General features: G+C 44.0%; 2 protein-coding genes and 1 long non-coding RNA gene across 4 annotated transcripts in view; 1 reads left to right on the top strand and 2 right to left on the bottom strand.

Annotated features, from left to right (window-relative positions):
* LOC116974303 (high-affinity choline transporter 1) overlaps positions 1–6,286 on the bottom strand; it is a 14,163-nt gene extending 7,877 nt beyond the window's left edge. Inside the window, exons 1-3 of one of the 2 annotated variants that reach the window (XM_033022629.1) lie at positions 6,177–6,286; positions 3,666–3,897; positions 1,281–1,394 (exon numbers count right to left, since the gene is read on the bottom strand). In XM_033022629.1, the coding sequence (XP_032878520.1) occupies positions 1,281–1,394; positions 3,666–3,849 (298 nt within the window). In that variant the 5' untranslated portion in view covers positions 3,850–3,897; positions 6,177–6,286. Of the gene's footprint in view, positions 1–1,280; positions 1,395–3,665; positions 3,898–3,995; positions 4,936–6,176 lie in introns of those variants that run through there. The other variant, XM_033022628.1, reaches the window with a different exon arrangement.
* Positions 6,277–11,810, top strand: LOC116974304. Its single transcript, XR_004412327.1, has 3 exons — positions 6,277–6,359; positions 9,817–9,896; positions 11,571–11,810. It is a non-coding gene; the product is annotated as an uncharacterized LOC116974304 (long non-coding RNA).
* A 7,137-nt stretch (positions 11,811–18,947) lies between these two features.
* The window catches only part of LOC116974302 (high-affinity choline transporter 1-like), a 57,801-nt gene continuing 49,248 nt past the window's right edge, over positions 18,948–27,500 (bottom strand). Inside the window, exon 8 of the mRNA XM_033022627.1 lies at positions 18,948–20,493. Within this exon, the coding sequence (XP_032878518.1) occupies positions 19,861–20,493 (633 nt within the window). The 3' untranslated portion in view covers positions 18,948–19,860. The remainder of the gene's footprint in view (positions 20,494–27,500) is intronic.

Raw genomic sequence — 27,500 nt, 5'->3', positions numbered from 1 at the left:
GTACTATGTTTACATATTCTGTTGTGCTGCTGCAAGTAAGAATGTCATTGTTCCGTTTCGGGACATATGACAATAAAAACACTCTTGACTCATGCCCTTCGTCCTTCCCCTGTTCATGTTACAATCCAAAAAAAAGCATTTATTTGAGTAGCAAAAATATCATTTATTTGAAGGCAAAGCGGCCTTAAGAGAGAGCAACAACGCTGATGTCAGTCCACCATGGACTTGAGACAGCTACAGATGCTCTCTGATCTGCTGTACAGTTGCCGTTCGTATTTATTGCGCGCCCATTCACAAATAAAAACGATACCAATATTATAATATGGACGATATTTGTCTAGGTTATGTCATAATTTTCGATGTTATTTAATTTCAGGGTGAAACTATATTCCACGTATTTTATACGATTTAGATCCTGCCTCGCACTTGCGTTTAGTTCCACATACGTTTTGCCTACTTCCATTTAATACCTTTCCGAAGAAGTGGCCAGACCCAAAACATCGCCTATCCATGCTCCCCAGAGATGCTGCCTGGCCCGCTGAGTTATTCCGGCACTTTGTGTCTTCCTTTGCATACCATCATCTGCAGTTCCTCGTTTCTAATCTCTATCAATGTTCTTTATCCTCACTTTGCAAATCATAGGGTTCTTAAACATTGCACCTTATCACGAATGCTATTAGACAACGAGAGACGCTACAATAAATATTACCTAAAGTGACAAGATCCACAGATGATAGACGTACAGCGGTAAGTTCGTGGATAAGGCCCAAACCACGTCATTATTACACGATGGTTAATAAAAATCCTCAAATATGATTATTTTGTAGCATGAAATTATAAGCGGTTTGCACAAACCGTGTAAATATTATTGGGTTTCCAGCATATGGATAACATTATTCGACGTTTATAGACAAATCCACACGCATCGTTTGCGCTCTTCAACAAAACTGTCCATTTAGTAACCCATGGAATTTTTTAGAAAGCGGCAATCAAATTTGTGTCCATATTTTCAAAACTGACATGAAACCTTGCCTGTTAAAAATCATTGCATGGCTAAATATTGTTATGTGTTAACCGGTTCTATTGATTCTAGTTGGTATTGGAAGGTTGCCTGTAGCGTTTTGAAATGATTGTTGACTGGAACCGTCAGCTTCTCCACAATGGGGGTTGCTAAACATAGTGACTGTGGGCGAGGGGCGTTGGCGGTGTGGATTTTGCAGGGATTGTTGAAGCCTGTTGTTCATTTTAATTGTACAATTCCCCAAAGAGTCGGTTCATACCTACAACTAAACTGAGCGCGTATCCGAATGGAGCCTGTGCCCACGCCAATCCGTAACCAGGGACATACACCGCTTCCGCCGTGCCATTGATATATCCACCTCCAACCCAGGTCGCTGTTTCGGAAAAAAAACATTTGGTTAATGAATGTACAGTGACAGATTAGCTCAACAGCATTAGTACTCCAGGGGTGGTGGCGAAGGGTGGGGTCTTATAATTCCAGTTGCAGCGCCAACATCAATAAAAGAGGGTTAGCTTGATTATTAAAGATAGACACAAAATGCTGGAGTAACTCAATGAGTCAGGCAGCATCTCTGGAAAAAAAATGGTCGGGACCCTTCGGAATGAAGAAGTATGTAGAAATGTCCCGTCCTGAGGTCGCCTATCCATTTTCTCCATAGATGACAATAGACAATAGACAATAGGTGCAGGATTAGGCCATTTGGCCCTTCGAGCCAGCACCGCCATTCAATGTGATCATGGCTGATCATCCCCAATCAGCCAGATGCCGCCTGACCCGCTGAGTTACACCGTCATTTCGTGTCTATCTTTGGTATAAACCAACATCCGCAGTTCTTCTTTGTTACATTTAGGTTTATTATTGTAATTTGTACGAGGGACAGTAAAAAGGTTTATTTTGCACTTATCCAATCAAATCAGAAATACTGCACATAAATACAATCAAGCCAAACTCAAGAACAATGGGTGGAGCGAAGGGAGAGATACAGTTTTTCTAATTCGCCCATTATTAACTTCTGCAATGAAGCTTGCGTTACATATACCTTGCTTGGACTACTGGTGGGGAAACTAGAATTATGGGGATCAATATGTGCGGCAATTCCAGAACCGTGGTAATAGTCCTGCTTCATTTTGTTTTTGTTTCTGAATCTATTTTCAAATGTTGGGCCACGGCGATTGACAACGTTCTCACTTCGACCAAACTCCAATGGGCTGGAGCAAAAAAACACAAAGTACTGGATGAACTCAGCTGGTCAGGCAGCATCTGTGGAGGGAATGGACAGACGACATTTCGGGTCGGGAGAAGTGCTCCAGATCCGAAACGTCGTCTGTCCATTTCACTTCGTAGATGTTGCCTGACCACCCGAGTTCCTCCCGCACTTAGATTTTTGCTCAAGATTCCATCATGTGTAGTCTCATGCATCTACTATGTGCTAGAAGATAGATACAAACCCGCTAGCACAGCGGGTCAGGCAGAGATAATACATCTTCGGTGTAAACCAGCATCTGCAGTTCCTTCCTACATACAATGTGGTAGACAGGAGATTAATGGAACAGCGAGCCATTCTGGTTATTTTTTGCATTTAACACAGCAGCTCATTACGAATGGACTTCAAAGTCCGACCTTCCCTATTAACAGCGGAGTTTTCATTGCACCACTGGTGAACAAGGGTCCAGACACAAAACGTTACCTATCCTTTTCCTCCAGAGATGCAGTCTGACCCACTGAGTTATCTTTGGTGAACGTTATCCTCCGCTTTCAACGCAAATGCGCTCGAACCGGCTGAGTGATAGCGAGACTATTCCCGAGCAACTAAACGAGCATGATCAAAAACAAACTTCTGGAGGAACTCGGCAAGTCATAGAAACATTCAAACATAGAAAACAGGTGCAGGAGTAGGCCATTCGACCCTTCGAGCCAGCACCGCCATTCAATATGATCATAGGTAGACAAAAGTGCTGGAGAAACTCAGCGGGTGCAGCAGCATCTATGGAGCGATGGAAATAGGCAACGTTTCGGGCCGAAACCCTTCTTCAGATCATGGTTGATCATCCAACATCAGTACCCCGTTCCTACTTTTTCCCCCATGTCACTTGATTCCGTTAGCCCTAAGAGGTAAATCTAACTTTCTCTTGAAAACATCAAGTGAATTGGCCTCCACTGCCTTCTGTGGCAGAGAATTCCACAGATTCATAACTCTCTGGGTGAAAAAGTTTCCCCCCATCTCAGTCCTAAATTCCCTACCCCTTATTTTTACACTGTGACCCCTGGTTCTGGACTCCCCCAACATCGGGGACATTTTTCCTGCATCTAGCCTGTCCAATCCCTTAAGAATGTTATATGTTTCTATAAGATTCCCTCACATCCTTCTAAATTCCAGTGAATACAAGCCCGGTCGACCCATTCTTTGATCATATATGTCAGTCCCGGGAAAGTCAACCACTTTCTGTGGAAAGAAAGGAATGGTCGACGTTTCGGTCCCCATGCAGGGTCTCCACTCGGGATCGCGAACCGCCCCTCAGCCTCCATCGAAGCTGCTTGACCCGTTGAGTTTTCTCCAGCAGTTTGCTTTTTGCTCCAGATTCAAGAACATGCAATATCTTGTATCTCCAATTTAACGCGGAATGAAAAGCCAGTAGCTACTTACCGGTCATAGTGAAGCCACCGACCAGTAATCCGATATCTCTTTCTCCGATCATGATGGCTTCACTCCGATCCATGGTCCCTAACGTGGGCGAGTTTTTACTTTTCCAAGCAGCCCATAATCCAACAATTAAGATCAGCATGTAAAAGATAACGATCGCTACGATCCCATCGACGTGAACTGTCATTTTCCTCTTGAAACGAAGGCAGCAATACGGCTGTTAATCCTTGGAAACCTGGAATAGTAAGAAACATGCACAACATTTGTGTTACTGGTAATGAATGAATTAGTAATATAAAACAGACAGGTGAAACACTCCGATAGACAAGTAACCTGGTTTGATGGTAGCTAGGGTTGAGCGAATTCCAACGCGGACTGGGTTCAATAGGTTATTTCTCCTAAATAAACTGGGGCCAACAATGTTCGGATGTGGCAAATCGCCCCGGCGGTTCTAAAGCACGGAAATCCGCAGCTAAACGCCGTCGTCAATACGTCTCCTCAGGAGTGAGGGGCTTGTGAACACACAGCCAGCCACCCAGTTGAAGGGCGAGTGAAGCGCGGCGCTTTGTGAAGATTGGCTGCTCGGGCGCCTGAGACCACTGAGCGAATCCTTCATTGTTTGGGGAAGGTTGCTCGCACTCGCAGCACCAATCTCCGCGTTCGCTTCACGGGGATGAAGCTCTCCTTCGCTCTCGGCAATCCGCGTGATCATCGTTTCTTTCCCAAAACGTGTCAATTTCTTCGACCCATAGAACCCGGAGAAAGGCCGGCGGCGTAGCTTTTTACCGGGGAACATTGAGTATAGAAAACAGTACAGTACGAGTGTGAAGAAGGGTCTCAACCCTAAACGTCGCCTATTCCTTTTCTTCGGGGACGCTGTCTGACCCGCTGAGTTGCTCCAGCTTTTTGTGCCTAACTTCGGTGAAAACAAGCATTGTGTAGTTCCTCCCTACCCAATGAATAGTACGGCACAGCAACAGGCTGTTCGGCCCACAAAGTCTGTGCCGAACATGATTCCAAGCCAAATTCCTAGTGCCCGCACATAATCCACAATCCTCCATCCCCTTCATTCGCATGTGCCTATCCAAAATCTTCCTGAACGCCACTACCGTATCTGCCTCCACCACCACCCCTGGCAGTGCGTTCCAGGCACCCACCACCCACTATGTAAACCACACTGGGTCTCCTTTAAACTATGTCCCACTCACCATAAAGCTAAAAAACTAAACAAGAAACTGCAGATGCTGGTTTACAAAAACTATGCCGCCTAGTATTTGTTGTTACCATCCTGGGGACAAGGTTCTGACTGTCCTATCTATAAGATAAAAGATAGACACAAAATGCTGGAGTAACTCAGCGGGACAGGCAGCATCTCTGGAGAGAAGGAATGGGTGACGTTTCAAATCGAGACCGTTCTTCAGACTGAGGGGTCTCCACCCAAAACATCACCATTCAGAGATGCTGCCTGTCCGTTGAGTTACTCCAGCTTTTTGTGTCTATCTTCGGCATCTGCAGTTCCTTCCTACAGTATCCATAAGACAATTGAACAGTGCCTTGCCGGTAACTCTAAAGCTGAAGTATACGTATATCGTTTAGTATTTGATACTTCCACCCTGGGGAAAAAGTTCTGGCTGTCAATAGACAATAGACAATAGATAATAGGTGCAGGAGTAGGCCATTCGGCCCTTCGAGCCAGCACTGCCATTCAATGTGATCATGGATGATCATCCCCAATCAGTACCCCGTTCCTGCCTTCTCCCCACATCCCCTGACTCCGCTATCTTTAAGAGCCCTATCTAGCTCTCTCTTGAAAGTATCCAGAGAACCTGCCTCCATCGCTGTCTGGTGTAGAGGGCGGCGGAGGCAGGCCCCGTCCACCCTATCTATGCAACAATTGAACAGTGCCTTGACAGTAACTACATAGTTGAGTTATACGTCTCTAGCCTGGACTGGTCAGTTTACTTTCATGTAAACTTGGACCGTATGTTTGTTTGTTTGCACACGTTAAACATTCAGCACAGGTGAGTGGTTTGGACATCTAAGGGTCACGTTACAGACCCTTCCTCAGACGATGCATAATCGAAGTTTACGTCCAATCCCCCCCACCCCCTAACTTTGACTCCAAAGCAATTTCTACTTTTACTTGCAAATGTCCTCCTCCCGCAGTTCCATGATCACAATATTTGGACAGTTCATCTCGCTGGTGACGAGGAAAGAACGTAAAGAGATCTTAAAGCACTTGTAACACAGTGTTACCCTGGCGTGTTGGAGACAGTACCACAGAGCGATGCTGAGACTGATCAATGGAAGGATCCTGCTACACGCCGGTATCAACACCAGAGCAAACACCCATGCACGGACACACCTTCACTTGCTGTATTCTCAGCCTGGGGTTCTTTCGTACCTCATGGACGCGACACCACTGGGAACAACGCACCAATATATTACAAACACATCCATACATTATCTGAATAAGCTCTCTCTGTGACAGTGGCGCCCAGTCATTCGACCTACCTTGCCTTCAAACTCAAGACGCAACGTGCTACGTACGACTCCTGTCAGGAGAAGGTACATCAAGACCAAAAGCGACCGCGGTTCTCTGGACCGTCCTGAGCGGGCACTTTTCACATTGGTTTATAGAGGCGAGCGTTTCGTCAGCAACTCCGGATGAGGAAAGAAACGAACGTCACCTGGACGGTAAAGAGAGCTCCCTATGAATAATTTTGACCCTGTTAATTTTTGACCTGAAATTCGTTAAACAAAGGGCAGTGGGCGGGCTTCGTTGGAACCTGCTTGACGCACAGTATGTATATTTATAGGCAGGGTTTAATTAAGTAAAAGTAAAATATATCACTCAACTTTGCGTCCTTCATAATTCACGGCCAGTGTATAACTTCGGTCTATTTATGTTGAGCACCAAACTCCCGCGTATTGAGGAAGATGGAGATGATTTCCTTGAAGAATAAAATAATAGATGTGGCCTATACATGGACAATTGCTAGTCCATCAAACCATAATGTTGATGTTTTAGGTTGATGAACTTAAAGCCCTCGAAACGTTGTTATTTTTAAATACAAAATACATTTTACGAAATTTCGAAGGAATGGTTACTGACAAGGTCAATAAGGTATAAACGGTTCCTCGAGACCTTTGTCTGACCATCAACTCGAAGACAAGGTGATTTAATTTGCAATGAAGTGTAGTAACTTTGACGTTCGCATGGCAAAAAATCCCTTATATCAGGGCGGCACAGTGGTGTAGCGGAATCTGTCTTACCGCGACAGAGACCAGAGTTTGATCCTGACTACAGGTGCTGTCTGTACGGAGTTTGCACGTTCTCCCTGTGACCGCTTGGGTTTTCTCCGGGTGCTCTGGTTTCCTCCAGCACTCCAAAGGCGAGCAGGTTTGTAGGTTAATTGGCTGCTGTAGAATTGTTCCAAGTGTGTCGGTATAGAACAAGTGTACGGGGTGATCACTGGTCCGCGCGGACTTGGTGGGGCGAAGCGCCTGTTTTCATGCTCTATCTCTAAATGAAGGGGACAAAGAACGGTGGGGTAAAAGTGAAACGTCTAAACCAAAGATTGACAACCTTGGTTTAAAATGGAAGCTGGCATCTTTATGCAGCCGATGAAGTATTGAGTAGGAAGGAACTGCGGGACAAACAGCATTTATGGAGAGAAGGAATGGGTCACCTTTCGGGTGGAGACCGAGATTCACACCCGCTCCCATGCCTCTCAGTCTGAAGAAGGGTCACCACCCGGAACGTCACCCATTCCTTCTCTCAGAGATGCTGCCTGTCCCGCTGAGTCACTCCAGCATTTTGTGTCTATCTTCGATGACGTACTGAGTTGGATCTCGGATGCGGCATCGGATCTCGGATAGGCCCTAGAACACAGAACAGTACAGCATTAGAACAGGCCATTTGGCCCACAAAGTCTGTGCGCTGGTGACAAAGGAATCCTCCACGTGGGCCTTTACTATTAACTACCCGTTAGATATCAATGATTTAAGGAGCTCCTTAAAAAAAAAGTGTCAATCTCTGAATTATTCCCAATCCCATGCAGAAATAGGAAGGCAATGATCAGTGTGTCTCAAAGTGCAAGAGGGAGGTCTTGGATATTTGGGTGACTAGGATTAGTTCTGGAGTAGAGGTAACTTTTCACAAGGGATGGTTGGTACTTCAACGGGAGTGAATTGAATGTCCTTCTGAGGAGGCTCAGAAAGAGAGTTTAAATCAAATTGGTAGATTCTTTGGGTCCCGAGGTGTAAAACTAGTGGAACGGAATAGAGTGCATAAAGGAATATTGGTGTTTCATAGTACAGGAGAAGGAAATAGTACCATGTGATATAGGGTAGACCAGAAAGGATTAAGTGTGCAGGTACATGAATTGTGGTGAATACGGCTGGCAAACCATGTAGAAATAGATAGCAGCAACAATTAAATGTGGATGAAATATGAAGACACATTTAATTTTCATGGATACAGTGATTTAGATAAGATGCAGAGGATGAGGTAGCAACGCTAATTGAGGAGCAAATCCAGTGTTGGAAAGAAAAAATATCCTTGAGAGGACAAGGAAAAAAATCCACTTAACTGAGAAGCAAAAATGATTTGATCGTAATCAGACCTCTGAATTGTGTGTGTGTGTGTGTGTGTGTGTGTGTGTGTGTGTGTGTGTGTGTGTGTGTGTGCGCATTTGTGTGTGTGCGCATGTATGTCTGTGTGTGTGTGTTTGTGTATGTTGTGTGTTGTGTGTGTGAGTGTGTGTGTGTGCATGTGTTGTGTGTGTGCACGTGTGTGTTTTAGAGAGAGAAGGAGAGGGATGGGGGAGCAATACATTCCAAGAAATTACAAAATTACAGCAATGTGCAGGAACTATGGAGCAGTGATAGTGAGGGACATCTATTTACTCACAATGATTGGGGGCAATACCACTCATAAGAATGGGGTTGAGAGGGAAAGATAAATCAGCCATGATTGAATAGTGGAGTAGATTTGGTGAGCCGAATGGCATAATTCTGCTCCTAGAACATGAATTTATGTACTTATAAACATGAACATTAGAGTAAAGGAAAAGACAGAGAGGAATCTCTTAACTGTGTCTAGAGAACATCCTTGACCAGTGAATCCTTAGTCTGACCTGAAAGATGAATCTGATGCTATGGAATTACCCGGCCACTGTGGAAGAACACTTGGGTAAGCATGATCACAAAGTTTAGATTAGCAAGGGAAGAGCATTAGGAACAATTTAAGTTAGAACTTCTAAATAACAGCAATAATATCAATGGGATGAAATTAAAATCTAGGTAATGTGGAATCAAAAATTGATGGCAAAAATTGTGATAAGACAATGAGAGATTTTAGTTACTGAGTTTAGTTTATTACTTTCAGATGTACCGAGGTACAGTGAAAAGCTCTTTTTTGCACGCTATCCAGCCAGTGAAAAAACTACACACGATTACAATCGAGCCACCCACAGTGTGCAGTTACTGGATAGAGGGAATACTATATTGTGCAACTTAAAGTCCAGTGAAGTATGATTAAAGATCGTCCGAGGGTCTCCAATGGGGTAGATGGGAGCTCAGGGCTGCTCTCTAGTTGTTAATATGATGGTTCAGTTGCCTAATGACAGATGGGAAGAAACAGTGTGTGTGAAACTGGAGGTGTGCATTTTCACACTTCTTCACCTTTTGCCTGATGGGAGAGGGGAGAAGAGGGAGTGACCGGGATGAGACTTGTCCTTGATTATGCTTGTGGCCTTGTAGAGGCAGCATGAAGTTTAAATGGAGTGAATGGAAGGAGATTGGTTTGTGTGAGGGTCTGGGCTGCATCCACAATTCCCTGCAATTTCTTGTGGTCTTGGAAGAAGATGTTCCCAAACTATGCTGTGACGTCTACTGATAAAATACTTTCTATAGCATATCTGTAGAAGTTGGTGAGAGTTGTTGGGGACATGCCAAATGTCCTAAGCCTTCTAAGGAAGTAGAGGTATTGGTGTGCTTTCTTGGACATGGCTTTGATATGGCCGGTCCAGGATAAGTTGCTGGTGATAAACTGCCAGAAATTCTGCCCAAAACACGTGAGAGACTCTATGAGAGAGAAGGGGGAGAGGGTGGAGAATCAATTTTAGACAGGTTTCATCTTTTTCTGCAGATCGCAGCAATAAAGGAGAAAAGTCTATCCCGGCCTGGATCTCAAAGGGAGCCATTGAAGAGAGGGAGAAAAATACTGTGGTGAGGTTTAATACTTACAGGGGGAATACTTACTGATGGGCCAAAGGGACTCCTCCTGGGCTAGTACAGTCCTGATGGGCCCAAGGGGCTCTTTTAAGAAAAAATCTGAGTGAATTCTCAGAGAAAGGCACTTTTTCTGGACTTTTCCTAGCCTGGCACGGGCCTTTTGGACCAAAATGCTCCTCCTGGGGAAATACGGGCATTTTTGGCAAAAGGGACTGGTTTCACCACTATTAGGGGCCTTGTGGGCCGAAATTAGTGGTTTCAGGCAGGCCAAACAACTTATTTCATTTGTCTGCAGAAGGGTTTCGGCCCGAAACGTCGCCTATTTCCTTCGCTCCATAGATGCTGCTGCACCCGCTGAGTTTCCCCAGCAATTTTGTGTACCTAACTTATTTCATTTCATTTCCATTTCAATTTCAAGCACAGAGCTGGCAAAACAGCTCATTGCATTGTAATATCATATAACCATATAACCATATAACAATTACAGCACGGAAACAGGCCATCTCGACCCCTCTAGTCCGTGCCGAACACATAATCTCCCCTAGTCCCATATACCTGCGCTCAGACCATAACCCTCCATTCCTTTCCCATCCATATAACTATCCAATTTATTTTTAAATGATAAAAACGAACCTGCCTCCACCACCTTCACTGGAAGCTCATTCCACACAGCTACCACTCTCTGAGTAAAGAAGTTCCCCCTCATGTTACCCCTAAACTTCAGTCCCTTAATTCTCAAGTCATGTCCCCTTGTTTGAATCTTCCCTACTCTCAGTGGGAAAAGCTTTTCCACGTCAACTCTGTCTATCCCTCTCATCATTTTAAAAACCTCTATCAAGTCCCCCCTTAACCTTCTGCGCTCCAAAGAATTTCCATTTCCATTGCAGTTTCAAGCACAGGGCAGGCAAAAACAATTCATTGCATAGTCATTTCAGTTCCATTTCCATTGAAGTTTCAAGCACAAGGCAGGCCAAACAGCTCATTGCATTTTCATTTCATTTTCATTTCCATTTCAGTTTCAAGCACAGGGCAGGCCAAGCAGCTCGTTGCATTTTCATTTCATTTCCATTTCCATTGCAGTTTCAAGCACAGGGCAGGCCAAACACCTCATTGCATTTTCATTTCATTTCCATTTCCATTGCACTTTCAAGCAGAGGGCAGCCCAAACAGCTCATTGCATTTTCATTTCATTTCCATTTCCATTGCAGTTTCAAGCACAGGGCAGGCCAAACAGCTAATTGCATTTTCATTTCCATTTCCATTGCAGATTCAAGCACAGGGCAGACCAAACAGCCCATTGCATTTTCATTTAATTTCCATTTCCATTTCAGTTTCAAGCACAGGGCAGGCCAAACAGCTCATTGCATTTTCATTTAATTTCCATTTCCATTGCACTTTCAAGCAGAGGGCAGCCCAAACAGCTCATTGCATTTTCATTTCATTTCCATTTCCATTGCAGTTTCAAGCACAGGGCAGGCCAAACAGCTAATTGCATTTTCATTTCCATTTCCATTGCAGATTCAAGCACAGGGCAGACCAAACAGCCCATTGCATTTTCATTTAATTTCCATTTCCATTTCAGTTTCAAGCACAGGGCAGGCCAAACAGCTCATTGCATTTTCATTTAATTTCCATTTCTATTGTAGTTTAATTTCTATTCTATTGTAGAACTTGGCACCTCGTGCCCTGAGACTCTGCAACAGAGAAGTGGGAAATTCTGCGGGACACCATGCACCACACAGCCTTGGCTAACTTTGGGAAGAAGACCTCGAAGACACACTACTGGTTTGAGGACAAGTCGACCGAGATGACTCCCGTCATCAAAGCCAAGCACGCCGCCCTAGCCGAGTACAAGCGATCAGCCAATGAGAAGAACCTGCAGATCCTCAGGGCTGCCAGGAGCAAGGTTCAGCAAACTGCCAGGCGTTGTCCAATGACTTCTGGACACAGCTTAGCGAGGACATCCAGACGGTCGCCATAACAGGGAACATCAGGGAAATGTACGATGGCATTAAGAAGGTACTAGGACCAGCCCAGAGCAGGACAGCCCCCCTCAGATGCTCCAATGGGGAAGTAATCACAGACGAATGCCAGCAGATGGAGAGATGGGTGGAACACTACTCCGACCTTTATACGAAAGAGAGCACTGTGTCCCCCTCAGCCCTTAATGCCATCGAGTGCCTGCCGACCATGGATGAGTTAGACGCAGAGCCGACGGTGGAAGAGCTCAGCAAGGCCATTGACAGCCTGGCCTCAGGCAAGGCCCCAGGCAGTGATGGGATTCCCCCTGACCTGATCAAGCATTGCAAGACTACATTACTGCTTCCTTTGTATGAAGTTCCCTGCCAGTGCTGGCAAGAAGGAGCTGGACCGCAGGTCATGAGGGATGCCACGATCATTACCCTCTACAAGAACAAGGGCGGCAGAAGCAACTGCAACAATAACAGAGGCATCTCCTTCCTCAACATCATCAGCAAGGTCTTTGCTCGGGTCATCTTGATCCCCTGCAGAAGCTGGCAGAACGTGTCTATCCAGAGTCACAGTGCGGTTTCCGAGCTGGAAGGTCAACAGTAGACATGGTCTTCTCCCTTCGCCAGCTCCAGGAGAAGTGCAGAGAACAGCGGATGCCTCTATGTTGCTTTCATTGACCTCACCAAGGTATTCCGTATTCCAAAAGACATCCTCTATGGAGAGCTGACATCTGGGAGGTTAGCCATCGGCCGCCCCCAGCTACGTTACAAGGATGTCGGCAAGAGAGATATGAAGGTGCTCGACATCGATGTGGAGTCCTGGGAGAGCCTTGCAGCTGACCGCACGAGGTGGAGAGATACCCTGAACCAACATCTCAAAACGGGGGGAAGAGAAACTGTTGAACGCAGCGGCAGACAAGCGGGCACGGAGAAAGGAGCGCAGCAACTTCAACAAACCAGAGACCACACACAAATGTGACCTTTGCGACAGAGACTGTCACTCCCGCATTGGTGTCTTCAACCACAAGCGGCACTGCTCCAGCCGAGGCTTGGAGCAAGAAGCCAACAACTAGGATGCATCACCCATGTTCAGTCATGACCGAGGGGATCTATGAATACTTGCTTCTGGTAAGATGGCACTGGATCCAGGCGACTCTTTGCATTCTGGTCCCAGAAGAGGATCTGCTCTCATCTATTACAATTGCTCCACTCATTCTGATATCTCTATTTCAACTTTTCTTTGATGGTATGCAAACAAAAGCTTTTCACTGGACCTTGGTACATGTGAGTATAATAAACTAAACTAAACTATACTAAATTAAACTGAACAAAACTAAACTAAACTAAACTAATCTAAAATGCAAAGAGTTAACATTGAAACATACCTGTACCTGTATTGTGTAATATTTTATATATAGTATAACATCAGTTTGTAAAATAAAATAAAAATTGATTCCAATGCAGTGGTATAAACCTAGTAGCCCTACTTGACAGTAAATCTAGACAGTTTTGAGACCAATAAATGTTGCTGTGCCTAAATGTTTTAAAAGTATTTTGTGATTTTATCTCAATTTGCCTTCAAGCTGGGAAAGCTATCGGCATCTTTAAACTGGAGACAAACCATTTACCTGTTCTGACTGAAGAAAGAGGTTCACACAGTTGATCCATTTATCAAGGCCGATAATTGAAGATCTCTTTGGTGCTCTGACCACAAAAAGGCTTCAGATTTGGGTAAAAACAATAGCATATTCACATCGATAAGAAACTATTCCAAGTACTCTCATGGTAGGAAATGAACCAAAAGTACCACCTGTGAAAACCTCAAACTTACTGCAATGCTTTTTGAACTGTAGTCAGAAACGCAGCAGCCATTTTGTGCTCCCGCAACCAGCAATCAAAACTATGAGAAGATTGTTTTATTCTGTGATATTAGTTGAGGGGTAAATATACAAATATTGGCCAGCATATGGGAAGCACAGTGGCACAGTGATAGATTTGCTGCCCTACACACCAGAGACCTGGGTTCAATCTTGACTATAGGTGCTGCCTGTACAGAGTTTGTACATTCCCCCTGTGACATCATGGGTATTCTCTGAGTGCTCCGGCTTCCTCCCACACTCCAAAGACGTGCAGGTTTGTAGGTTAATTGGCTTCGGTAGAATTGTAAGTTGTCCCTAGTGTGTGTAAGATAGTGCTAGTGTATGGGTATCCACGCTGTATCTCTAAACTAAACTAAACTAAACTAAACTAAACTAAACTAATTGCCATTTTCCTTTGCAAGCATCAGAGATGTTAAATTGAACTCCAGAACCTAGCACATGTGTAGTATTTTACTGCAAATCGCGCATACCTGGGATTGGATATTGAATCTTTGGAGAGGGATGAGTGAAGGAGACTTCAAATCTGAGGTGAATATACTTTCATTCAGACAAGGTTGATATCCAACCAATCACCCCAACCTATTTGAAATTATTACTATTGATATAGAAGTATTCATTACCGGAAAATTGTTATGAAGTGACAAAGAGTGGGATTGAATATTTTGGGATGTTTAATGTAGGAAAGATGGGGAAAATATAAAAAGAGGCAACACATCCCTGACATTAAAGAAAGAGATAAAGACAGTGAAGGAAAAGAGGCTTAGCTCTTAGGCTAAGAATTTGAATCGAGATTAAAAACTCCAAGTATCGGACAACATTTGTTGGAGTTGTATATAGGAGCCCAATCAATAATGATATGTAAGGCATTATATTAATCAAAAACATGGAGGTATATGTAACAATGGTAATGCAATAATCATGGGGAATTTCAATCTACATATAGAGTGGATAAATCAAATGAACAGTAATTGTGTGGAGGATGAATTCACTGAGTACATAAATGTGTTTCTAGATTTGGAATCAAGAACCAGGGTCCATAGGTTTAAGGTGAGAAGAGAAAGATATGTATATGGAATGAGCTAACAGAGGAGATGGTTGAGGCAGGTACCATAACAACATTTAAAAGACATTTGGACAGGTACATGGATATGAAAGGCTTAGAGGGATATGGGCCAAACCTGGGCAGGTGGGACTAGTGTACATGGGGCATCTTTGTCGGAAACAGTGGGAGGAAGGGCCTGTTTCCACACTGTATCACTAAATTAAACTAAACTAAACTTACTACACCCAGAGTGTTATAAATTCTCTACCCAAGAAGCTCAGTTGCAGAAAATATTCAAATTGGAGATCAACAGACTTCCAGATGTTAAGTGAATCAAAGATCTAGGGAGTCAGTGCAGGAAAATCATTATGAAGTAAAAATCCACTACATTAGTATTAAATAATGGAGCAGGTATGAGGAGCCATTGCGCCTATCACACTTCTACCAGGTTTTGTTTTTCAGCTTATATGGTTGCACTCTTTTGAATCGGCCATGGGTTTGAGGATGGGCACAAGATCAAGGCTGACACTCTAGTGCAATGGGAATTGGTAATGGCGATGATTGAATTAATGATGTATCCTCAAGAGCAATGCTGGTTGGGAAGCTTAATAGATACAGAGCCTAAGATGAAGTTCTTCAGATGCAACCTAATGCTTGGATGGTTGTCACTGTGCATCTTATAATGTCATAACATTAAAACGTCATAAAGAAAGAAAATAAGCATTCACTGGGAACTTTAAATAACATTAAATTTAAGCCGAGCATCTTTAAAAACTTAAAATATGAACTCTAATAGAGTCATAGAATCATAGTCATACAGCACGGAACCAGGCTCTTCGGCCCAACTTACCCATACCAACCAACATGTCCCATCTACACTTGTCCCACCTGCTTGCATTTGGCTCATATGCCTCTAGACCTGTCCTATCCATGTACAGTACCTTTCTAATTGTTTCTAAAACATTGCGATAGTCCCTGCCCCAAGTACCTGCTGTGGCAGCTCGTTCCATACAGCCACCACCCTTTGTGTGATAGGAATGTGAGGTACCCCTCACATTCCTATCTTTTCCCCTTCAACTTAAACCTATGTCCTCTAGTTCTCGATTCCCCTACTCTGGGCAAGAGACTCTGCGAGTCTACCCGATCTATTCCTTTCATCATTTTAAACACATGCACATGTGTACAGGTATACACACCTTTGTATTTAATGTTAGGCATGCTAAAAATACTTTATTGTTTGCTGATCTATGATCTGACGTGATGGACTGAATCTTTCTCTTACACTTCCAATAGCACCAATTCATAGGAATTTCAAACTTCTGTATGACTTTCATACTAGGGAAAGGCATTGAGTCCATCCTAGACGGAATGATGTTATAACCTGTGACTCATCTGTTACTTTGTTTTGCTTAGCTATGTTTCTCAAATGGGAAGCACAGCTATATGAGGAAAAGCAATCTTTTAAATCACATTATCCTGTCTCCTTTCCAAGTAATTACCATATTTCTTACCTCTCTGATATTCATCCAATCAAACCCCATTTAGGTAATCTGGACTGCATCCAAGTGCTTTTTAACTTGAAGCATTGTGGATAATAAATTCAAGGGGACAGTCAAAATCCTGGGGAAAGTTTATCAATTACGGCATTCTCGACCATTGCGTGTAGTAAAAGGAATATTTGCTGAATCCGCCGTAATGTCATGAGGAGACATTTTCTGCTTATCATTGTCCAACAATTAGTCCTTTTAAAGGCTCTTGCAGCATCTTCTATATTGGAACTTCTCACCACCTCCTCAACCACGAAGTAGTGTAGCAACGACAGGGGAATGCCTTGCTTTGCTGTTTCTCTGCTTAATGTGCTTAATTCTAACTTGAATATAGTCACATTACTGTATTGTTGCTATGACAATGGTTTAAGTTTTCAGATGATGAAAGGATGGCACTTCACTGACTACCAAGGCACCTGCTCTGTAGTGAGTTTAATTTCCTTTCCTCTCAGAATTGCTGTCAGGCACCATTTGCAGGGCCATTCTATGGGCTAGAAGGCATTGCTTTAAGGTGAGAGGGGCAACATTTAAAAGAGCTGTGCAGGGCACATCTGTTATAGAGTGGTGTGTGCTTGGAATGTGCTGCCAGGGGTGGGGGTGGAGGCATATACAATTGTGGCGTTTAAGAGGCTTTTACTTGGGCACATGGTGTGGAGGAATATGGAACACATCCAGGCAGAGGAGATTAGTTTAACTTGGCATCATGTTCATAGAATCATAGTTACACAACGTGGAAACAGGCCCTTCAGCCCAACTTGCCCATGCTGACCAACATGTCCTATCCACACTAGTCCAAGCTGCCCTCATTTGGTCCATATCCCTCCAAATCTATTCTATTCATGTACCTATCCAAATGTTTTTTTAAATGTTGAGTACTTGCTCAACTATCTCCTCCGATGGCTCGTTCCATACACCCATCACTCTTTGTGTGAAAAAGGTTACCCTCAGCATTCCTATTAAATCTTTCCCTCCCTCACCTTAAACCTATGTGCTCTGGTTCTCAATTCCCCTTCTCTGGGCAAGAAACTCTGTGCGTTTAAGAGTATAACAATATGAAAGATGATGTGACATTACGAGGAGGTGTTACTTTGATTAATGCTTCTCTCTGTATTCAAAATGTGTGAGTATGGTTGAATGGCTGGGGCAGAGAGGAATTATTGTTCGTGGTGCAGAAGGGGGTTTCCTAGATTCCTTCAATAACTCTCACAGGGAAGTTACAACTCCTCCTCCTCGTCTGCCTCCCAATACTAAATGTCTAGAAGAGGACCGATACCACACCAAGCATGGGCCCCATCACAAAATGCAAGACCAGTAGCTGTCAGCATCACAATGTGAAGCAGGAAAATAACTTATAGCACAAGTCAAACAAAGAAGAAATTATTTCTTTAGAATAAAATCCTATCACCTTAATGTAACAAAAGGAACTGCACATGTTGGTTTATACTAAAGATGGACACAGAATGCTGGAGTAACTCAGTGGGTCTGGTGAAAATGGATAGGTGACATTTCAGGTTGGGACCCTTCTTCAGACCTCCTTGTTTCTATATCCCACTAAATGTTGGCCACCTGTAATCTTTCTTCAATTGGTTAATAGTACCATAGTTGTAATGTAACAACATTTAAAATACATTTGGACAGGTACGTGGATAGGAAAGGTCTAGAGAGATATGCGGGCAAATGGGACTAGCTTAGATGGGGCATCCTGGTTGGCATGGACGAGGTGGTACCGAAGAGCCTGATTCTGTTGTGTGATTCTAACGTCTGGCACAGGCACCAATAAACACGAGGAATTTGGGAGTTGTGTCACTCAAGGCAACTGCAGAGAGGATAAGTATCCATTATACCTCTGTATTAGTCTGCATGTTCACCAATATTCAACGGTTTTATAAAGAGCATGGCGTTTATGTATTTGTGCAATCATAGAACATCGAACATTGAGCAATACAGCACAGGAAAAGGCCCTTTGGTCTACAATGCCTGTGCCAAATATGATGTTCAGACCAATTCTTATCCCTCCATATCCGTATCCCTCCATTCCATTTCCTGCATATCCACGTGCCTATCCAAAAGTCTCTTAAATGCCACTATCTTATCTGCCTCAACCACCATCCTACGCAGTGTGTCCACACACTCACCACCCTCTGTGTAAAAAACTTGCCCCGCACATCTCCTTTAAACTTTGACCCTCTCACCTTAAAGCTATACTCTTTAGTATTTGATTTGTCTATCCTGGGAAAATGTTTCTGATTGTCTATCCTATCTATGCCTCATACAATTTTGTACACAAGGTGTGTTACAGGAGGAGCTGATCTCAATGTTAGAATTTTTGAAGTATCTTGGACTAAACACCTTGGACTGATTAAGAGTAAATAAAACTAAATAAGACGGCAAATTAACTGCATACATTATGAATCGGCCAGTTGTTTATCACTTTTCACCAATCACATTCAATTTACCTCTTGCAAATATTGACCCATTGACCCATGGTGAGCATTAATGATTGGAGATAATATAGATATTAAAACCTTAACTACCACAGGTCATTCGACAGAAGAGATAACAGGAACATTCAGGACTGATTTTTTTTTAAATCAAAGAATGTCAGCTTTATTGAATTAAGGTAGATGTGGCAAAAAAAATCATAAATAAGCATCCAATGACATCAATCTTTTCCTGAACTGGACTGTGTGTGACCTTGTTGCTAGCTCCAAACGCTATCTGTTTTTATTGCAAGTACGGCACATTTCCTTTTCTTAATATCACACACCTGCATACTACATCGTATATTTAGGTAACTTTTTGATCTGATTATTTCACTACTCCTGGTCAGCCTCTGATCTTCTCTGCATTATTTTAAGCAGAGGTGCTGTCCACATTGTACTGTGCATCCTTGAGTGTTTTATTCACTCAACAACACATGAGTTCCCTCACCCACTTTGGCTCCTGGTCCAGCGATACATTGCTCTTAAAAATATCATGGTCATGTTCAAATTCCATCAGAGCCTCATCACTGACCAGGTTTCATCAATGCAATTTTCTGAGAACTCTGCTTTCCTCCAACATTGGTCTCATACCTCTACATCCTTCGCTACTTTGGGAGACTTAAAGCTCTAATTCCCATTCTAAACTACTCAATTCTTTTAAAGACATGTCTGTGTTAGAGATGTTAGCTAAAACCATTGGATCAAGCATTTACCCTAATGTGGCTTGCTTCAATTTACTTATTTATCTAATTATACTTCTGGGAAATACATTGTGATGTTTCCTTATGTTAAATGTGCTATATAAATGAAAATTGTCTTGTAAAGTAAACTGAACAATAACTTACAGATGATAGCTAACTGCTAATAATTGACTCAATTGGGATTTTTAGTCCACTGGTTTTAAATGTTTTACAGAGAGTTTTGTTTTATTTGTTGTCATATCCTTGCGTCCCAAAACCACTAGGCATTTTCATCATGTGTAATACATTTTTGTAACAATATCCATGTTTGAAGTTATCTGTAACTGAGTGAATTGTCAGTTATCTACTGTTTTAATTGCTGGTTCTGCAACTTCATCAGTAACCGGTTTTTCACTTGGCTGGGGAGTATCAAGGGAATCTTCTGTTTCTCCATCTAAAGATTTATCTTCATCGTCATCAATGCTACCATCGTTAAGTGGGGTTACTTTATTTGTTTTTTCCGTTGTAGGCTTGGTAACAAAATTTTCAAGAAAGTCCAGCTTTCGAGGCAACATTCCATTGTTGAAAAGATATTTGGTCAAATACGAAACGGTTAAATTTATCAGCAAAGATGACAACATCGACATTGTTTTGAATGGAAATCTTTGAACGTAAATTGGCCCACCTGGAAACTGAATATCCAAATAACACCCGGCATAACAGATAAATGGTTGTAGGCGCAGGTATGGCTCACCGCCCCCAACCCGCAGGATCAGACCAAAGATGTAACCAGTGATGCAGCCGTATGAATTACTTCCCTTGATGAAGAGTACGGACAACAGTTGTGGGAAAAGAAGAACAAAGATAAGATCCGAGCTCAGATACCACAATCCATAGACAGAACTGGACAACCACGTCATTCCTGCCGCTAATCCTCCGAATAAAATGATAGCTCCTCTCATGACCCACACCAGTTCATTATCCGTGGCCTGTAACACACATAATTAGGGAAAGAAAAGACACTGATTAACATGTGTGGGTATTTATACGTATGCATGTATATATATGTATATATGTGTGTGTATATATATATATCTGTGTGTATATATATATATCTATATATCTATATATGTATATATATATATATATATCTATATCTATATCTATATCTATATCTATATCTATATCTATATCTATATCTATATATATGTGTAGCGCTTCTTTGCCCTCTACATGAGCTGCGCCCCAGGTTCATAAACTTTAATTCCCTTATAGGTGTTAGTTAACCCTTAATTTAAATATTTATGCACTCTTTTAATTTGGACAATAGGGCACCTTTAATTTCAATATTAAATGGTATACCCTACTGTAGAAACAGTTAAAATAAATCAACTGACAACTATGTTCCAATGAATTACCTTCACATTTATTCTATTAATTAAAATAAATGATATGTTGGTCAGGGAAATACAAAATAATAATCAATAACCAAAAATATGGTGTTTTACTGGTGTTTCTCACACAGATATTCAAACAACACCACTCAATAAATCAATATTTTATAGTACCTTTAAGTATTAATTACTATGTGGGCCCACACACTCACTCACACAAGCCGGCAACATTAAAAACAAAACAAGAATAACCCCACGTTGCAGGCCTGGTCGAAGCTGGAGAGCGTCGCGGCCAAATACAGTGGAAGCCGACAAGTGCACAGTGCAGAAGCTCACAAGATGGCGGGGAGTTGGCTGACCAGAGAGGACCCCATGTGGCAGAAATCTTCCTTCTCCCTCGTTGTCTCCAGGGCTCAGCTAACCGCTGCTCTCACTTTCCCCGTAATCACAAAGTCCAAACAGCGACAGTCTTTAATCCACCCCTCCGAGCTGAAGGGGTAGCAGTTAGCCTAGGCTTCTTCTGTCTTCTTCTGGACTTCATCTCTCTCTCTCCTGGACTTCGATTACCCACAATCCCCAGCTCCCGCCCCCAAACCAATCACCACATTGGAAAAATGATCTAACTCAATAACAACAAATCAAATGCAGAACACGTATTCACAGCAAAACTTATATAAATTTCTTAATAAGAAAAACTAATATGAAGTTACACAGGGCTACACCCTCCCCCTGCTAAGCGTCTGATGTCCCTATCAGGCTAACCTACTGTGCACTAAACACATCTGCTTACTTGGGCTCTTTAGATGGATTCTGAACTTAACGTTAATCTTGGTTCACTAGTGTCTGTGGTCTGTGTCACAGCATATTTGAATAATCAGGCCTCTATAAACTATCGTCACAGGTCTGTCAGTCGGCTGTCCAAGTTTGTCATAACTGAGGCGTAGGACAGGTTTCACAAGCCGTTTGGCACAGGGTGTCTGGGAGGACTCAGCAACCACAGCCGAGGTGCTAGGGGTAGGGACGTCTCCCTCCCCCAGCTCTGTGTCCACCACAGAGTCTTGGTGTGGCTGTAAGGGTTCTTCCAGATCTTCTGTTGCTACTGGCAGTTCATCCACTTGATCCTCCTCTTCAGGTGAGTTATGATCATTGGAGCAGACGCTGATAGCTGTATCTATCATGACCGGACCATGTCTGTGTTCAGCCTCCAGGCCTTGGGTTTGCGGACGTAGACAGAGTTTTAGCTGGGGTAAGTAGTAATTACTCTCCTCTTCAGACTCTGAAGTCTGTGGCTCTTGACTCACATGTTCTGGGTTTTGGGCTTGACACTTTACTTTCTGTGCTCTGGTTACTGTTTTCTTTGGTTGTGTTTTCTTCTCTGCAGGAGTAGGCAGTCTTACCAAGTAACCAATGGGAAGCAAGTGATCTCTGTGCATTGTTTTCACGGTGCCTGTTCCTCTCTCTGGTTTCACACGATACACCGGAAGATTGGGCAACTGTGCTATCACCACATAGGGCAAGGGGTTCCATCTGTCCTGTAGCTTGTGTTTTCCAGTGATGCCAAGATTGCGAACCAGGACACGGTCTCCTTCTTGCAGTGTCTGATTTCTCACTCTTACATCATAGAGTCTTTTGTTCCGTTCATGGTTTTTGGAAGCTGCTTCAGCTGCTAGCTGGTAAGCATCCCGCAACTCTTTTTTCATTTTGGCCACATATTGGTGATGCTTAAGACCATCCTCTTCCTCCCAACCAATGCCAAAACACAGATCCACTGGTAGCCGCGCCTCTCTCCCGAACATTAAAAAGTAGGGCGAGTACCCTGTTGCATCATTTCGGGTGCTGTTATAAGCATGCACTAGCTGGCTTATGTGTTGGCTCCATTTGGGCTTTAAAGCTGGATCAAGGGTGCCAAGCATGGACAGGAGAGTACGATTGAATCTCTCAGGTTGGGGGTCTCCCTGAGGGTGGTACGGAGAGGTTCTCGACTTGCGAATGCCCAGCATGGTCAGGAGCTCTTTGATAATTTTGCTCTCAAAGTCGCGACCCTGATCTGAGTGGATGCGTGCTGGCAGTCCATAGTGAACAAATAACTTTTCAAAGAGGACTTTAGCCACGGTGAGGGCCTTTTGATCTTTGGTCGGGAATGCCTGAGCATACCTTGTGTAATTATCTGTGATGACCAGCACATTGGCAATGCCTTTGGAGTCGGGCTCAATAGAAAGGAAATCCATGCAGACCAAGTCCAACGGTCCATTACTCGTGATCTATTGCATAGGGGCAGCTCTGTGTGGAAGGGGCTTCCGGGCCACACATCTCCCACAGTTCTGGATGTAGGTTGCAATCTCAGAGGCCATTTTGGGCCAGTAAAATCGGTTTCTGACAAGCTCTGTGGTTCTTTCAATGCCGAGGTGACCAATGTCGTCGTGCATGGACTTCAGAACCATTGATTTGTACTGAGCAGGTAAGATAAGCTGACTCACCTCTCTTCCAGAGGGTCTCTTAATGACTCTGTACAGGAGGTCACACTTTATCCGAAGCTTGGAACTTTCTCGCTGCAGCAAGGCGACATCAGCATTTGGATGTTTAGGAGCTGGGTCACATTTGCCTAGCTTTACTTGAGACATTACCACACTGATGACAGGGTCTAATCTCTGGGCCTCTATCAGTTCTTTACGGCTCAACTGCTCAAGCTTATTTCCCTCCACTTGAGTGAGGTAGGAATAAACAGCAGGAATAGCATCGGGGGAAGCACCTAGTTGGTCGACACATCTAGTGGTGCTTTCGCCGGGACCACATGCAGCGATTCTTCGGCAGAGAGCTTTCATCCCAGGAGTAGGAACATCCACCCATCCATCCTCTGTCTCCTGATGATTTCTGGAAAGCAAGTCCGCGTCAATGTTTTCACGACCAGGCTTATACTGAACGTTGAAGTCATAGGTGGAGAGGGCAGCTAGCCACCTGTGGCCCGTGGCGTTAAGCCTGGCAGTGGTTAAGACATACGTGAGCGGATTATTATCCGTTCTCACAGTGAATTTGGTGCCATACAAATAATCATGGAACTTATCGACTACCGCCCACTTCAAAGCTAGAAATTCTAGCTGGTGGATGGGATAGTTCCGCTCTGACTGGCTGAGCTTGCGACTGGCGAAAGCAACTGGACGGAGTCCTTCAGGATGCTCTTGATTCAATACAGCTCCCAGGCCATTCAGGCTTGCGTCTACATGCAATACGTAGGGCCTTGTCGGGTCCGCGAAAGCCAACACAGGAGCATGCGTGAGCTTGTGGATGATGGTGTAAAAGGCGTCATCACAAGCTGAGGTCCAACGGTCGCTGAACGGCTCTGAGACTTTAAAGTAGTCTGTCTTGTCCTTGAAGGTGGCTTTGTTTTTGCGTTGAGCTGGAGGGTACGCTTTAGTTAGGTCTGTGAGAGGGCGGACAGTGGCAGAGTAGTTCTCAATGAACCGCCGATAGTACCCACAAAATCCTAGAAACGACCTCAGGGACTTTAGGTCAATGGGTTTCTTCCAATTGGTGACGGCACTAACTTTCTCCCGGTCGGTTGCGATGCCGGCGGCGGAGACAATGTGCCCCAGGAATTTCACTTTTGGTAGACAGAATTGGCATTTGTCAATGGAGATCTTGAGTCCACATTCCTCCAGCCGATCCAAAACTTTGAGGAGACGTTCTTCGTGTTCCTCGAGTGTTTTTCCTAACACTATGATATCATCAAGATACACAAGAACTTGGATCAGGTTCATGTCTCCTACAGCCTTCTCCATCAATCTTTGAAAGGTTGCAGGAGCACCTGTGATGCCTTGGGGCATCCGCTCAAACTGGAAAAAACCAAGAGGGCAAATAAAGGCTGTCTTTTCTTTGTCTGCCTCAGACATTTCCACTTGGTAATATCCGCTTCTCAAATCCAGCACAGAGAACCATTTACTGCCAGTCAGACAATCAAGTGCATCATCTATGCGCGGCATGGTGTACTGGTCTGGGATGGTTCTGGAGTTCAGCAGACGATAGTCAATGCACATTCTCACTTTGCCATTCCTCTTCCTCACTATGACAATGGGAGAGGCATACGGACTTCGGGATTCTTTGATTATTCCGGCTGCCGGCAGTTCTTGGAGATGGCGCCGAACATCCTCAATGTCTGCAGGTGCGATTCTGCGGGATCTCTCTCTGAATGGTCTAGAGTCTCTGAGTCTTATGTGGTGTGTCACACCTCTCGCTAGACCCACATCCCATTCCTCCAATGAGAATACATCAGCTCTCTCTGACAACTTGTTGGCTAACCTAGCTCTCCATGCTTCGGGAATGGGTGAATCCCCAAAATTGAAGAGCTCAGGATCAATTGACATTGTTTTCGGAGACTTCTTTGGCTCAATGACAGAGTCAACCAGGTACACTTGGGCTAGCACTGTACCCGCAGGAAGAGCAGTTTCTTTTTGAGATTCATTTCTCAGCATGTGTGAAGCCATTGGTATCCATAGCTGAGGGTGGCAGGACTACTGGTGGAACCAGCACATCAGCAGGAAGGTTGGTACTTTCATCAGCCTCCACCATTAGGATGCTTTTATCCATAGGTTGCTGCTTCTTCACTTCACAGACAGCATAGTGTGCTCCTCCAGGTGGGATTCTTAGAGTCCCAGGGCCCTGCCATTTCACTTGGCCGACCACATCCATTGGTGGATTACAAGGCGATGGGGATTGTTCAGAACGAACAGTGTTTACTCTCAGAGAGTGAACCTCATCGTTGCCTTTGAGTTCCTCACATTGGTACAGCAGGGAGCGCAATTTTGTTGTATTAGTGCCAATGACAACAGGAACTGGGTCAGGACTTGGCGAATCAGGGCATATTAGAGCCACCACGGGAACTATTTCTTCAACTCCCTTGGAATTAGGAGGCAGTCCCAGCTCAACTGCCACATAGCCTGTATATGGATAGCTAGTGTCACTCAGTCCCCATATGGCAAGGTCTTTGAGTGGGTGAATGGGCACATTGGGAAGGAATCTGGTGTGCCAACTCTCAAAGATGATAGTGACTCTGGAGCCGCTGTCTAAAATGGCTCTACAGGGTTGACCATCAATTTTCACATCAGCCATCATGGATGGGCCAACCAGTCCTTGTGGCAGGTTACGAGGCTGCTGTGTGTAGACTGGACCAACCTGCTTCGACTCAGCAAACCTTTTGTGTGACGCTTTATCTTCCTTACTTTTGCGCAGAGCACCGAGTAATTTTTGGATTAGATTTGGGCTGTTCTCTGGGGCTGTGCAGTGTGTGGCAATATGACCATTTTCTCCGCATCTGTAACAGAAGAAGCTCTCTGAGTCTTTGGCATTATGTGGTTTAGCTGCTGGGCTGGGTCTGGCCTTCCCATCCCACTTTTTAGGGTCTGCAGTCACAGGACTGTGAGATACAGACATCACAGTTAGCTGATGTTGTAGCTACAGCACCTGTTGCCTCAACATATGAACTTTGTTTTCTTTTTCAGTGTCTATAGTTTTCTTCGTGGGTTTGAATTTTGGCTCAGTGTGTGTGTCTTGCTGCTTTTCCCTTAGCTCACCAAGCTCTGCACGAAGCTCTTGAATCTCTGCCTTCAACTTTTGGTCTTCTGTAGCTTTGGTATTGGCTTGGTCTCTGACGTACTTGTTTTACTGTTGTAGTTAATTTTCGTCGAGCTGTCTCATATTCCTCCTCTTCACGAATCTCAATTAGGAGCTTTAAGAAGGTAGGAGGTTTCTCTTTTCTTTCTCTCAATCTCAGCTGTAACAGCATCATATCAGAGTCAGTAGCACCTCTAATGAGTTGGTGAATTCGAGCATGATCGGCTCTGTGGCTGAGAAGGCCTCCTTTTTGCACTACTTTGATCAACGAGCGTTCCAGCCTCCTTAAAAAGTCAGAGAGCTTTTCACCAGACTGTTGGTGAAGGCTCCTGAAGGCAAAATATAAGTCTTCTCCTGACACAGGCGTGCCAAAGGCACTTTCCAAGGCCTTTACATAGCAGTCAGGGCTAGCATCTGGGTCGTTTAGTCGTACAGCCTGAATTATTTCCAGGGCCGGCCCCTTTAAGCTCTCGACTATTCTCTTTCATTTCTCACGTTCAGAGCAGTCACATTCTTCAATCATTAGATAGGCTTGTTCGAGCCAATGGCTCTCCTCTCCTGGCGGTGTGGGAAGGTTTCCAGAGAACATCTGCAGACGTCGAAATGCATTGTTCTCACTGGTAGGTCTCATCGTTTTTCCCAACAGGTCTCCCACTGCTCGGATGATGGACTCTGGGGAGCTCCCTTGTGGAGTCTCTGTAGTCAGCATGGCTTGAACATCATTTACTGATTTTCCTTCATCAGTCATTAGTTTGTTTAGCTTAGCGAAAAAATCTTCAGCTGGGCTCACAGGTTCATTGAAGAGGAATATTTTCCATTCTGAGCCTCCCTTCACTGGCTGCAGTTGGGGGGGAATGCGATCTGGCTGTACAACTTCACGGCATTCACATAGTACCAGGTTGCTGCCAATCTGAATGTTACTTTGGACGTCCCGTACCTTTACTCTCCCAAGTGTCTTTACTGTCTGAACAGTCTCTTCAATGTCGGCTTGGTCAGTA

The sequence above is a fragment of the Amblyraja radiata genome, chromosome 6 (genome assembly GCF_010909765.2).
Source record: "Amblyraja radiata isolate CabotCenter1 chromosome 6, sAmbRad1.1.pri, whole genome shotgun sequence".
In the NCBI taxonomy this organism is placed as follows: domain Eukaryota; kingdom Metazoa; phylum Chordata; class Chondrichthyes; order Rajiformes; family Rajidae; genus Amblyraja; species Amblyraja radiata.
The sequence above is the reverse complement of the archived record's forward strand: the minus strand, read 5'-3'. Positions and strand labels throughout refer to the sequence as shown.